This window comes from Phalacrocorax aristotelis, chromosome 6 (assembly GCF_949628215.1).
Source record: "Phalacrocorax aristotelis chromosome 6, bGulAri2.1, whole genome shotgun sequence".
NCBI classification, from domain to species: domain Eukaryota; kingdom Metazoa; phylum Chordata; class Aves; order Suliformes; family Phalacrocoracidae; genus Phalacrocorax; species Phalacrocorax aristotelis.
The window spans coordinates 31,555,121-31,570,411 of record NC_134281.1 but is presented as its reverse complement, the minus strand read 5'-3'; the positions used below and the strand labels follow the sequence as shown (position 1 = coordinate 31,570,411).

The 15,291-nt window shown below is 43.8% G+C and overlaps 1 protein-coding gene across 5 annotated transcripts in view; it reads right to left on the bottom strand.

Annotated features, from left to right (window-relative positions):
• RASAL2 (RAS protein activator like 2) overlaps positions 1 to 15,291 on the bottom strand; it is a 186,827-nt gene that overhangs the window by 145,953 nt on the left and 25,583 nt on the right. Inside the window, exon 1 of one of the 5 annotated variants that reach the window (XM_075096861.1) lies at positions 844 to 916. The exons of the other annotated variants lie outside the window; for them this stretch is intronic. Within the exon in view, the coding sequence (XP_074952962.1) occupies positions 844 to 892 (49 nt within the window). The 5' untranslated portion in view covers positions 893 to 916. Of the gene's footprint in view, positions 1 to 843; positions 917 to 15,291 lie in introns of those variants that run through there. 5 annotated transcript variants of the gene reach the window in all.

Below are 15,291 nucleotides of genomic sequence, written 5' to 3'. Positions count from 1 at the left end.
TCTTCACCCCTGTTAAAGATTGATTCACTCAGATATGCCGCTGCAAAAATTGCTTCCTGCTGCGGCAGTTTATGATGTTTGCTTTGCAGAACAGCAGCATGAAAAAAGGACGCTTGCACCAGAAAGACACCAGGCTAATAAAATAAATTCCTGAAACTTGAGCCAGCCTCTTAAAAACACTCACCGGGTACACATATAATCACACTCCATAATTATTCTAATTTGCACAATTAAGAGCTGAATAAACACCATAAATTTAAATGAAAAACCCCAGGCACAGGCTGGTGCTGCTACTGGGATATTTTAAAATCCAAAACATGCAACACTGCTGATGACAATTTCTGTAGCCACTGCAACAGAAGAGCACCGTACTGAAATCCAGTTAGGTACTTAAATCAGAAGAACAAAAATAAAGCAATAAAATCGTTTCTCCTACAGCTTACTAGCATTGTTTTCTTCTCAATCCCACCGTTTGGTACATTCACAACTGACACAACAGTCTGTTTGCTCCTGAAACGCCTGTCTCTTGCAAGCTCCCCACTCTCCCCAAAACCTCCCAAACTAAAAGCCATCCTACTTATATGGTCTGCTGAGGCAGAAATCCCAGGACAGGTTGAGGAGGACTTTAAAAGCAACCATGCCCGTAACTATGGCATTCCTCTGGATAACCATCTTCTCTACGGACAAAGGTTTTGGCATTTCTTGACAACCATCTCACACTGGAAGATGAAAATAACAACAATACTCAACAGCTCTCTGCCCGCTACCACATTTCTCCTCCTAGGCACCTAAACCAACGCTTTCTGATCAGTCATCATTGGGCAAGATGTTTCTCATACTCACCACTCAATGGCTTTGTCTGCACTAGCACCTTCCTCACCAGGCTTGCCATACCGGAATTTTTACCCACGTTGTCTAAACCTGCTCAGGACCAAACCAGGTGGAAAAGTTAAAAAAAACCGCCTGCATCTAGTCTCTGCGTCTCTGCCGGCCCCGGCCCCTTCGCTTTTTCTACTGAGGCTGCACAGCGTCTGGATGAACAAGGCTGAAAACACACACACACGCGCGTGCACGCACAGGAAGCTTGGAACCAAATCAATATTAAACGGACCAACTTCCTTCTTCATGCTCCAGTATCTCTGCTGTAAACAAGCACTGCGTATTAGCTAAGTGAAGCTGAAAAGTCCAGCAGAGAAGGACAAAAGAAGGGAGTGGCTCCAGCAAGGAATAACTATTTTAAATACACAAACATCTTCCCATCAGATTAAAACTAGCTTTTAAATTAGGCAAATTCTGAAGCCATTGTTGTGATAGAATAACTCAAGCAAACAGGAGACGCTGCTTCCTCCTCTGCAGAGGTCTCCTGGATTTCCAGTACGAAGCGTACGAATGCCTGGACGAAAGACCTGAGAACTGTTCATGTTGATCCGGGGACAGAAGGCAAAGAAGGGGGAGGCAGATGCAGAAACAAGCCCCAGACGAGGCATTGCCAGCTACAACTCCTGCACCTTGCAGTGTAGGTGCCATGAACGAGCAGGGGAAGGACGCTAAGCTCATGTCTGGGTCAGAGCATGCGGCCAGGGCTACCAGCCCTGCCTCACAAGCAGCCACCAGCTCTCGGGAGCAAGTTCAGCTTGGCATGAGTGCATGTGTGTGCAGGGATTAGGCAGGAGTCCATCCTTTCTGAGAGTGTTTCATAAACAGGCCACTTGTGTTTTGAGAGATCTCCACCACACCCCACATACCTTCAGGTTCCTTTAGTCTTCAACAGGTTTTCTCCACCATTTTGGGGCATTTAACTCATGGCAGCTCCACCTCTGAGCAAACTGGAGAACACACCACCAGCATGCATTAGACATTCCACCAAACCCTTTCGCCCAGATCCAGAGGGCTCTAACATTTGCCTCATTGCTGGCAACAAACGCTCTCTTGGCAGATAAAAGAGCAACCAGGTGAAGCTCTCCTGACCCAAAATGCTCCAAAGGAAGACGATGATGGCTTTGACTGCTCCACTGAATCTCCAGCAGGCCCATGTGCTTGGCAGGCAGGATGAGCAAGGGCAAGCAGAGGCCACGAGAGGCGGCAGCAGCCGCTTCTCCCTTTTGCTGCCCTCGCAGATGTCCTGCTGCAGACTGTGCCAAGCTGGGTGGCTCTGGAAAGCATCCTACCTGGTCTGCAGAGGGAGCGAGCCAGACACAGACCACTGCCCATCCTCTCCTGTTGCAACAGGCTGCAGCAGCAGCCCTCCAAACCTGCAAGTCTGCTACTATCAGGGAGGCCTGCTGCATCAAATCTCCCCTGGAAGAAGAGAAAAGGAAGGATGGACAGGGCAGCTTTCATCAGTCACCAAGGATCAGCCAAACGGTGACTATCCTCACCCTTGGCCAGGACACAGCCATAGCAACCTTTCTGCTTGCAGCAGCCCAGCTGCTGGAAAATGCAATTCTGGTGGGCTTCTCCCCAACCACCTATGGCAGGAAAGGCTGAGGTGCATGTGGCGTTGCGGCACTGGAAACTGTTCCTTATCTCTGAAAGTATACCAAAGTTACAGTAGTTCTTGGTCTGGGATCTTCAGCAACCAGTATCTTTACTGACAATGCTAATGAAATAGTGCTTGACTACTGTGTGGTTTCTCAAACTAAGTTGCACAGTGGCCAGCACAAAAGGCTGAGTGAAGAGAAGCTGCAGCTTGGCAATACTTAGCCCCAAGATAATAAGAAGTGCCTGTCTGAAAAAGCTGCCATCTTACGCCTTTTCAGACAGATGTGTGTTATTTATCTTTCTATCAAAGACCACTTATCTCATAAAAGAGCTTTACTTCATCGAAGCTGAAACACTGAAAGATCTGCAACTATTCAACAAACGTCCTTTTTATTACCGCCTTGCAAAGTTGGCTACTAAAAGATCCCCCATTTTTCCTTACTCTCTTAATACAGCAACCACAGATTCCACAGTCCATCTCTTCCCCTTCTCTTTCCACCCTGTCTTTCAAGACAAACCAAATTCTCACAAAAGTAAAGTAAAATTAAATTGCTGTTACCCGTCAAGGCACGTAACTGTGAGATCAGGGGGCTGGGGTGGAAAAAGAGATAGAGCTACTCTTAAAATCAAACTTGACATGAATCTTCCTAGGGTACACGGGACAAATTTCACAAGAACCCTCCACCTAAGGGAGAGAAGTCCAATTACAGAGAAGCAGCGGAGCACAGGGCAAGCAGTGTGCAAGCCCAGTAGTCTTCTGCCAAAGGGCTGCTGCTTCTTGTTCCACTATCCAAGCTTAAAAAGCAACACTTCATTACAGAAGAACTGGACACAGTTTCAAACCTTCATTTCCATTTAACCAGAAACGACATGCTAGCATGTAGGAGTTTGACTGAGAAAGCATCCCTCCATGCTTGCACCCCTTTGCTTGACCAGCAGCAGTAGTCCCATGCACTGCCAGAAGTCTTCATCCAGACATTGGCTCACCTGTCAGTCTTCTCTCCCCACAGCCCCAAGATACTAGGCAGGGAATTGGTCAGGCAAGTTGCTGTTCTGGCAACCCCTGCTGATCTTTCAAGTGGGCCCTGTGATTAACCTCTAACGTGATGATTCAAAAAAAAAAAAAAAAAGGCACCACAAACCCAACACCAATTAACCGTCTCCAACAACAAAACTGAGTCCACATCACTTGGACTTAAGACTGCCCAGCCACATAGATGTATACCACAGACATATTCCAAATTGCAGGACTGTGCCTGGACACTTACGTCCATATACATGAGCACATCCAGGGACAGCGCAGGACTATCGCCAACCTCTTGCGTAGCCCTTGAGAGGTCAGGAAGCTCACCTTTGACCAGCACCAACACCATGCAAGCCCCTTTTGGGAAACTGATCTGTACACAAGATAACTGTCTCCCATAGCATCCCCACAGGCAAGCTAAGGAAGTGTGGGTTGGATGAGTGGACAGTGAGGTGGATTGAGAACTGGCTCAACAACAGAACTCAGAGGGTCGTGATCAATGGAGCAGAGTCTGGATGGAGGCCTGTTACTAGTGGCGTCCACCAGGGGTCTGTGCTGGGTCCAGTCCTGTTCAACATATTCATCAATGTCCTGGGTGATGGGATAGAGTGTAACCCCAGCAAGTTTGCTGATGATACCAAGCTGGGAGGAGTGGCTGATATGCCGGAAGGCTGTGCTGCCATCCGGCGAGACCTGGCCAGGCTGGAGAGCTGGGCTGAGGGGAACCTGATGAAGTTCAACAAGAGCAAGTGCAAGGTCCTGCACCTGGGGAGGAACAACCCCATGCACCAGTACACGTTGGGGGCTGAACTACCGGAAAGTGGCTCTGTTGAGAAGGACCTGGGAGTGCTAGTGGTCAACAAGCTGACCCTGAGCCAGCACTGTGCCCTTGCGGCCAAGAAGGCCAACGGTATCCTGGGATGCATTAAATGGAGTGTGGCCAGCAGATTGAGAGAGGTTATCCTCCTCCTCCTCCTCCTCCTCTACTCTGCCCTGGTGAGACCACATCTGGAGTACTGCATCCAGTTCTGGGGCCCCCAGTTTAAGAAGAACAGGGAACTGCTCGAGCAAGTCCAGCAGAGAGCTATGAAGATGATCAGGGGACTGGAGCATCTCCCTTATGAGGAAAGGCTGAGAGGCTTGGGTTTGTTTAGCCTGGAGAAGAGAAGACTGAGGGGGGATTTCATGAATACCTATAAATATCTGAAGGGTGGGTGTCAGGATGATGGGACTAGGCTCTTTTCAGTAGAGCCCATTGCCCCTTGTCCTGTCATTGGGCACAAGTTGGAACACAGGAAGTTCCACCTCAATATGAGAAAAAACTCCTTTCCTGTGAGGGTGACAGAGCAGTGGCACAGGCTGCCCCGGGAGGTTGTGGAGTCTCCTCCCCTGGAGACATTCAAAAGCCCCCTGGATGCATTCCTGTGCCGCCTGCTCAAGCAGGGGGGTTGGATAAGATGATCTCCAGAGGTCCCTTCCAACCCCTACCATTCTGTGATTTTCTGTGATTCTGTGATAACATGAAGTTCATGTAGTCCAATATCTCAGCTAACTGCCTTAATACAAGTGTTTATGTGCACATCTACTGAAAGACATCCAGAATTTCATTGTTCAAGTGTAATGAAATCACTGCTACAGTACAAAACACAAATCATTTCTTTAATATGCGTCAACCAAAGAAGGCTTCACATTAACGCCCTCATCCCTGCCAAGTACTTGAAACAATTACCACATGAATATTAACAGGGGTTCCTCGGTAGGATGATGCGATTATCATGGGCAATCTCAGGAGATGCTGCAAGACACTGCACAATGCCTTGAATTTGTATCAATTTAAAGAGTGATTACTTGAGGCAGCAGAGGCTCCTCAGCCTGGTTATGGAGGGGGTTCCACATAATAAAAATAGCATGCCCTGCGTTCAGACCAGTTGGGAGCAAGGGAAAGAAAACATTTCTGCTTCCACCAACTGCACTCTGAGGAGTCACAGGCCTTCATGTATTCAGAAAGGGAAAAATATGATAGCAGCTCTGCTGCTCCTCACACCCCATTAGGAGAAAGATTGTCTTGAACGTGGTATCTATTTAAGGTCACGTAAGAGGAGGAGTCTGGTCAGTTTATCCCAGAAAACCTCTTCCAAGGGGTTAACAACACTGTTAATGTAGATGGGAATAGGGAGACCAGAGAGCAGCACACAGGCTTCAGAGCAGCACAACCATGCTCAAACTCTTCCACTCCCTTTGATTTTCAACACCACCTCCCCAGTATTAGGGGCTTTCACCTGTTACACACCAAATTTAATGGTGTATATTTTATACTTCCATGGTGAAAGCTGATTACAGCTCCTCACCTGGTTCCAGAAATGCAAGGAGTCATGCAGCTTCCCAAGCTGAGCCTGCCCAAGTTTATGGCTCTCTTGGCAGCTAGGACTTTCAAACAATCTTCAGAAGTTTAATGCTTTAGTCTAAAGCTTCAAAAGCAGTTCCTTAAAACTGGGCATTTACCCTTTGTTTGCCATGTGGATTACGGAAAGATGTAGTAAAAGCTTGTTCCTAACAAAAAGATAAGATCAATCATATTTTTAATATTACATATAAAACCAGTACTCAGAATGTTTGTATCAATTAGAAATGTACTCAAAACCAGAGAAATTATAATTTTGGGTAACTAGGATCCTATGATATATTCTAAGTTTGGAATCTCATACATTTATGACATGTGATTCTGGATCAAGAAAAAGACGGTGTTGTGATTTGAGGTCACATTTGTACTAAGGATCCACTAGCACCTCCAGTTTTACAGGCTTCACTAAAAAGGAAGGACATCCTCTCCCCACCCTTGAATACCTCTCCTTGTACAAACTCTTAAAAAAAAAAAAAAGGGGGGGGGGGGGGAAGAAAAGTTGACACCCAGCACAGTGACCTGATGTTTTCCATGCATTTGCCCTCTGATAAGCACACAAATGCCTTCTGCTGGGCGTTTTCCCTGTTAACCTTCCTGACCAAAAAAACATTAATGCTCAGAAGAAAACGGAACCCAATGCAGTAGGTAATGATACTAAATATAACAAATGAGTCAAATCACTTTGTTTCTCAGGCGTTCAACTTAACAAGTCATTTCAGAAGTTCAAAAACACAGTGCCTGTGCAGACCCTAAAAAAGCTGATCATGTCTCATTTCTAAGATTTTATTGTTTGTTTTTTTTTTTTTTTTAAGGGAAACATTCTTAAAACCAGAATTATTACAGAACTCTGTAAAACAGATGCAATTCTTTCTAAGAGCCATTACAATGAAAAAACTTCATCACCAGTGACCATCTAAAAAACATGATTACAACTGGCATAAGTAAAGAGACAGGAGGTACAGGAAAAAAGTGCGCAGGACAGGGAATATCCAGGAGACCACCGTGATTCCTTTCAGAGAGCTCCCGCCATAGGTTTGGCAATGAAGCCGTGGGATCACGGCATGCACTGGTCAGGCAAGACAGATTAAATTGGCTCGGATGGCCACGTCCAGGCACAAAGCTGAGTATGCAATGGGGGAGTCTGCTCCCCAACTCCGCCAACTCCAGCAGAAGGACAGCAAAAGTCCAAAGTGTTCAACCACCCTTGACAGCATAGCCTCAAGACTGGCAAAGTGACAAAGCCAGTGGGAGATGCTTCCCGCTATGCAAAGGGCAGTGGAAGGCTGCTTTTGAAACAGAAACACACACACTTTCTAAAAAGAAGAGATTAAATATCTAACAGTCAAGTCAATGGAGGAAATCAATGAAGCATTAATAGTTGTGATCATTCTCAAAGTATTTACACAGTCTGCATTCAAAGACTTTCTTTAAAAAAGAAAACCAGCAGCAACAACAAAAAACAAACAAAAAACCAAAACCAACAAAAACCCCACAACCCCACAGACGAAAGATCTCCTGGATTGTATTTTTCATAAAAAAAACACATTTACATGTGCATTTTTTAAAAAGTTTATCTCTACAGATATTCACCAATTCCCCACCTCCCACTCCTGCAAACTGTGTCCAATCTGGAAAAAGTCATCTAACCAAAAAATTCAACTTTTTTAAGCCTCTTCAGTACCACGTCTCTCTGCACATTAACTAGGAGTCAAGACAGCCAGGGAAAAGGGCACTGAGCTACATGGGAGATTGCTATAAATTTGTCTCCAGAGACGGTCTTTATTTGGGAGAAGTATATTTATCTTCTGTGTCTAAATGCCAACAGCAGCTCCATGTCTCTGGTTTGCTTTAGCAAAATTTGAAACACAGGGAAATTCTCAGTAGCCGCAGGCATTATTAATGCTGCTGTGACTGATACGACAATAATGCTTTACAAAACATCTATAGCGGGGGGGTGGGGGGGTGGTGGGGGTGGGGGTGTGTGGGGAGAACCATATACACTTCCAGAAATGTGCTGATAAAATGACATACTGTCTTCTTTAATCCAAGATGTCAAAAACAAGTGTGTCTAATAACTCTTGATAGGATGAAAAAACATTGTAAAAAGAATTTGGAAACATGGAGTCACCCTTTCCTGCATGCAGCATGAATTCTCTAAAACAGAGCCCATTATTTCATCTCCATTTTACTGTCTGCAGTATTGTACTTTCCACAAGCAGCTCAGCAAGTTCTCAGTACAGGACTGAAGTTCATCTTCCCCTCAACAATCTGTTCACCATGGCTGTGGAGGTCTGAACACGTGTGGTACAGTCCTCACTGAGGTTTCTAAGAGCTGTTTTGTCTCTTTTTTTCTTCCCCCGCCCCAAACCTCAGGCTCCTTCCCCCAGACAGGTCTCCCTTTCTTCACCAGCAACCTACCTCCACTGGAAGAAGTCCCTTTCTCCCTGCAGCTTCTCTTACCCATGATTGCACACTTCATAGTAAGAGAGGAAAAGGAAAAAAGAGGACAGGAGGATGAAGCCAGGTCCTCCAATAGAGGGATGTGGAGGTCAAGTACGGTGAGTCTAGAAGGGGGTATCCCATGATGTCCTTAGAGAAGCAGTTGTTGGGAACCGCAGGGCAATCTCAGCAGCTACAGGCAGTCTGCTAATGCGTGCAAGTGCTTGTTCCACCTATGCACAAAACCTGCAAGGATTAGGCAAAAAATTCCCCCCAAAATATAAGCTTTCACTGTGACAAGTGTTTCTCAGCTCTAGCACAACATCCTTGATGAACAAATTAGCTTTGTTGGAGTCTATCCAGTATTATAAGGTGCACTAAAAAAAAAAAGTCTGTGAAGAAGAGTGAGGTTTAGATTTTGTCAATGAAAGGTTTTGATAAGGGGAAAATTTGCAGATTGTTCTCTCCTCTCCCATTGCCCCCTGGGAGACAGACAATTTTCTGCATAAACGTGCAAGGAAAGACATGCTAAAGACTGCTTTGGAGCTGTAATTTGGGCTAGACAAAAAAGAAAAAGACAAGAAGCTAAATTCAGAAGATGGGAAATCTGAAATGAAAGATGAAAAAGAACTGCACAAATTATGCCATTGCCAGTGAAGGGGGAAAGCCTTTGTGGCTGACACGCAGCCATATGCGCCAGCCTGGCAGATCTGAGCAGCAAGGAGTTTTCAGCGGCCTAATTGCCTCTGTTAACTGTTGAGTGAATAACCCACAATCCAGACAAACAGGAAATTTATTGGAAACCAAATGAGAAACAGCCAGTGGTTCATTCTGCAGGTTAAGGTGTTTTTAAATGAAATGAACAACAAAGATTACAGCTTCCTAATCAAACCACATATTTAAAAGAAGCAAGGGAGGAAAGAAGAGAAGGGAGACTGAGGATGGGGAGCTAGAAAAGGATCAAATATCTACAACAGATTAAGTGAGGAGAAAACAGAAGAAATTACATTTTTTTTCTTTACATACTCTCCTGGTCCTCACGCAGGATTCTGCGATCCTTAGCCCAGTGTAAACAGATGTACATGGCATCTCACTAGAAAAATAATTTTGGGGTGCATATAGGAGTCAGAAGTGTATTTCTATAGCCCTATTCTCAGCACGGGGAGGAAATGCTGTCTGCACCTGCAGAACATCCATCTCACTACTGATCACTGTAACCACAGGACTGTTCCCAGTTCTTGCCACTGGCTCTACTGGGAGGCAAGATTAATGATTTTTTTTTTTTGTCAGCAACAATGCGCGCAAAAAAAAAAAAAGTAAGCGTCAGACCTCACCTTACCTTGTGCCCCTCATTTCAGAGGGGAATCTCCAGCCAAAGGGTACTAAAAAAGACAAAACAAGGGCTTCCTCACATACCTTACTTATTGGTGCTCTGCATAAACAGTGCATAATTCACTAGTATGCTAATAAATTACCTATTATACTGTAGGATATTGCCAAGTTCAACTAAAAAAATAGTGCTATTACTGTGTTAGTAAACTACCTTATCTTTATAAAAAACAAAACATGCAGTAAAATGAAACTAACTGACAGTAATTGGAGCTTTGTCTAGTCTGCAAGGTAGAAGAGCCTCAAAGATACCCATCTGCATCATTCTCAGGTACCCTCAGTGACAAACTTACTCATTTGCAGCCTTATTGCTAATTCCTGAAGTCTGGAAGAGGGTTATGGCAGGTGTCAATATCTTCGGAGTAGGATGCAGACATAAATCTTTAACATAAAGGTTTTCTTTACCAAGAAGGTCAGCCAACCAAAACAACCATTTAAAAAATAAAAAAACAACTTTCTCAATAGGTGACAATGTCTCCCTCTCACGTGTTTAAAATAATTCTCACAGCTCTTAAAATATTAAACAGTCCCCTGAGTCTTCAGGTCAAGTTCAAAAAATGCAAGAGGTACCAGCCCTTTTGCCTCCCCAGCTCCGACACTTGTCACCTTTCCAGGCAACTACATCCTTGAGACAGCTCATGGCCACGGAGCAGCTTGCCTCCTTCGCAAGGAAAAGAGTGACCTCCATTCACCCACCAGCTGACTCAAGTTGCTCCTCAGTACTGGAGCATCCCTCTACCCTCCATCCCCAGAACTTCAATAAAAAGGACTACTAAGCTCTGCAGCCAGTAAAAGAGGGGAAAAAACTTCTGGTGGCAGCCAGCTGCGATACTGGTTTAGGCATATTATGAAAACACTCCAGCACATAATAACCAGAACCGTGCTCAGGGTGTGGTCCACAAAAGGGACCTTGGGCTTGCAGGAGAGGACGGTGCGGAGCCACCATGGAGCGACCATGCCAGCAGGAATTTGGCAGCATGAGAGAGGCTGGGCTCCTCGAGTCCTCCTCCAGGACAGCAGAAGAAACTGGCCAGTCTCTGCCTTTCTCCTCCTGGGATCTCCCTCTTCCCCTGCTGCAGACCAGACATTTTTAATCACTGTGACTACATATGAGATTGTACGCTTTTGCAGTTGGCAGACAGCTGCCAGAAACCCACTCTTAATCCCTAAATTTGAGCACATTCATAAGAACAACAGAAGAGTTCAGAACCACATCAGAATCTTGTAATTTGCTCTCTGAAATAACCCTAAAAGCCCATGGCAATCCCCACGCAAAGGAATGTGCTTTTCCTCAACAAAACCTCAAATGAGCATTTCAGTCCCATGCCATCATGGGAATCAAAACTGCCATTTTTGAAAAATTGTGAATTTATACATTGGCTGTGTGAAAGTCCAAATGCGTAGTTTAATGAAGCAGTTGTCTTTCCTTTAGTGGAACAGAAAGGCAGTTGTTTTCAATTGTTTTGCACAACTCTTCGTCATCTGCTTTCCTGAAGAGATCTTTACATGAGCATACGCACACCTCTGCCATGGCACTTGTATTTTAGAGTAGGTGAGAGGAAAAAAGCTACAAGATATTGTAGCCCAAAAAAGCAAATCACATCTTCACACCAGATTCCAGCTGTGTTACTGAAAGAAAATTAGTGAATTTTCCCCTCCTATGTGCTGGTAGTCCTGTGCTTTTGCTTGAACTACGATTAGTAGCTACCTAGCAAGAAAACAACCCACTAACCTTTCTCTCTTTCCTCCTCTGCAAAAGTTTGTCTGGAGAGGGTGAAAGCATGAAGAAGGGGTAGCATTTATGAAAAAGATGCTCATTTTACTGAAGGAATTAGGAATACCTTTATGCATCAGCAACAGTTACCTTGTTTACTGAAGCAGAGTTGCCTCGACCACTCATTGCTTTTGTGAGAGTGTAACTGTGAGTCAACAGTCGGCTGAAAAACATCAGGGTGTAGCTGAGTGTTTTGCCAAAGTTGCCCAAGTTTTAATAAGAGGGGGTAAGGCAGACATTTGACGAGCTGTTGGACCGCAACCAGTGGAAGCAATACACAGCTAAAAATTTACTGAAAGAGAAGCCTTACCCACAAGTGTAAAACAGCTCTGGGATACCATTTTCATGAAAGGCAAAAGGCACTTTGGACCCTCAAAGCATGGTTTCAAATGCTAATTCACCACTGATGGGTCAACAACCAGCTAGAAGAATTTCTGCAAAATGGTTTTTAGGGAGCAGGGGCAGGGCAAGTGAAACCCACAAAACATCTTGTGCATTCTCCAGAATCCTCCTTATTCTCCCAAATTAAGTACTAACTTAGAAGCTGCGTGAGGGGACAGTAGGGTTTGTCCCCTTGGCAGAGAGAGAAGAAAGAGCTTGGCCTCTAAGTGGCAGGTGCTGGAAACCCTTCTAATTCTCCCATGGACTGAAAAAGAGTGCAGGTAAAAGACATCATAAAGAACTTCACTATCAAAAGGATATGAATTTTGATACAAAAATCAGCAAGATGGCACGCTGCTCCATGGGGGGGGGGGGGGTGAGGGGTGGTAAGGAAGGGAAGCAGACAAATGAGACAGGATAAGATATACCATGAACTATACATAAAGGAAATGAGAGAGGAGGAAGTAGAGAAAGAATAAAGCTAGGCTGGTTGTTTTGGGTGTTGGGAGAAGAGATGAAATACAGGTAGTAGAATAAATGAAGTGTACATAACTGTTTCTTTCCTATAAAACCATATGGGACAAGATCATACAGGTATTTTTCATCTCAGCTAATAGCACGTATCCTCAGGCTAGTAAGCGCCAGGTATATTTTTCCAAAGACTTGAGGATATACTTGTATTAAAATTAAAAATAAAAGGGAATGCTCACTTAATCTGCTATGCAATCTGAATCCCTACTTATAAATGGCAGAGACTGGAGACAATGAGAAATTGCTAGATTACAGAGTCCTCTGCAATGCAGTTAGCAACAGCTGAGGGGTAAAGTTGGAAAAACACCAATGGACTTAAGACTGCCAAATTAAGTTTGCTTGCACAGTTGCTGCTCCTAAAAACCACAAAGCCTTTCTCTCGGTCTCCACACCGCTTCATTCATACCGCTCCATAATGCTGAAACAGAACTAAAATCACAGAAAAAGCCTCAGAAAAAAATTCTGCCTCTAACACCGCCAGTCTTCCCTTGAGCGAACTGCAGGTACAGGTAAAGCCAGGTACAGCTTCATGTATGATGCTTCACTGAGGATTTTCGGTGAAGCCCTTTCCCAACACAGGTGGGAGTTAACTCATTACTCCAAGTGCCAATGACAGCAACACACACATCCCAGCAGGAGGGGCACTTCGGCTTACAGCAAAACGTGTAATTTCAAGTCAATGAAGTCATGACACAGGCAGGAAAATATTTTCCTACTATCTCACGGATAAATGGAACTTGCTAAAATTTATTAAAAGGTCTATTGGGAGCTACAAAATGGTTTCTTTGTTTTTTCAGAGCCGTAAACTCCTTGCCAAGCATGAAGGGTAGTCCTGCAATTCACAGAGAGCAAATGTAAAGCGATAATGTGCACTGAGCTACAGAAGCTACTCTGTCAGAGATCGGTAATTACATGAACGAACTGATCTATTAAGAGAGAGTCTAAATACAGCCCCCCAAGGGGCTACAACTCAATCAACGGTATTTTGAAAGGAAACGTTGTTATTGCAAGGGAACTCCGATGGCAGAAGGGAAAACTAGCCAGGTGGTTATCAGCAATGAGAAATCACCTACTTATAGAATAATAAATCATGCTATTTAAAACAAAAAATTAACACTACAAAACTTCATTTCACACAGGCCGCATTTAGAAGTACATCAGTTAACTCTAATTTGCCTCTCTACAGCAGATTAGCAATAGAAATTCTCAGCTTGCATCTAAATCGAAGGGTTTCCCAGATGCGTTCGCGAAGTAAAAATCACAGCGGCTGCACTTAACAGTTTTATTGTTGTGAAAATGATTTTGACTTCAGAAGGCAGCTTCTTCTGGCATAGGGAAGATGTGTCAGCAAATTACTCAGACCAACAGCCCTTTGACACTTAACCCTACCAGCCATCCTCCTCCACACAGGGAGAATTACTACTGGAGTGCAGTGCATTTTGTAGAGCAAACTCATCCCAAGAGCCCTTTCTTAGACTACTCTGTTGTAGCCTAAAGAGTCATCCTTCAAAGACATACCTGTTCCTTGCTGTCTTCTTGTGTAAATGACAGTGTAAACCAGATATTTACCTTCTCAGGTCAAGCTTACCAAAATTAGTCACATAAAATATTTGCATGTTTTCTACAATTTCAGATTAATTCAATTTTATCTTGGCCCTACACCTAAAAGCCACAATTCTGGAGAAAGAAAATATTTGGGGAAATATTTAACTTTTCTAAAGAATATCACAATTTCTTCTTTTTATGAGTAGCCAGTATTTAGATATCGTCAATCTGTGCATGGCCATCATCCCTGTTTAAACACTCCATGGCACAACATACTGATCTTTCACAAATAGCAGTCCCACTTGCATCCTGGACATGTTACGGATCGCTCTGTTTTTCCAACAGTGGTTAGAAAAAAGGAAACGCTTCTCCATTACTCACCTCTCGCCATTACAACAGGGAGAAAGGAAAAAAGCACCCATCAGGAGCTGCTGAATCTATATTACATGCAATTCAACACAGGAAAAGCCCTTTAAGAAGGAGGAGAATTATTTGTGTGTAGCAGAGACCAAGAAGTGAAAGAGCAAACATGAGGAAGTCTCCACAGTCAGAGCTGTGACGCTGCATTCCTTGGAAATACTATCACTATTACCCCTCTCTTCGAGGGGTTAGGCAAAGCTGCAGCACTTGCGAAGAAGATGAACAAAAGGAAAAAGGGATAAAGAAATGAAGGTGCAGCAAACAGTAGTCAAAAACAAGATTACTCACAAAAAACTATCACAAAGAAACATGCTTTGTTGCCTGCTTTTTATTTTGCATCTTCCGCGTGCCTCTTGGCTTGTATTTGGTCAATGTTTGTTTTTTCTTTATTAAAAAAAGCTTGGACTGTGTCTACAAAAGTGTAATACTGTACGAGCGGTGAACAGCCACAGGCCAACAGTCAGCAACTTCCAACACAGCTGACGTTAGGGATTCCACAGACTATGGTCCTTTTGTTACCAGAGCCGAAAGACATCAAATATTTATCTCATTAGACTAGCACATGTTGCTCTAGCATTTTTGTATTTTACGTGGTCTAAGCTTTTAGTCTGAAACAGAGAGAAATTTTTTAAAAATTGTGGTTTTGTATTTCCAAAGGAGATTGAAGGCTCAAACGTTAGTCCACTGTGGTAAACAACCTGAAATGATTGCTCTGACAAGATGTTAATGCTCTAAAATTTTTATTCTCAGGTTTTTAGTGAAGCAGGACACTGGAATTATAAATCAGGGTTTGGTTTTTTTTCAATCAACCATTTTTATCAGATTTGTTCCAAAAGAAAACACAGAGAAGACAGAAAAAAACACACAAGAATCAGATATGAAAGAAGTAACAACAGGTCTTAAAGG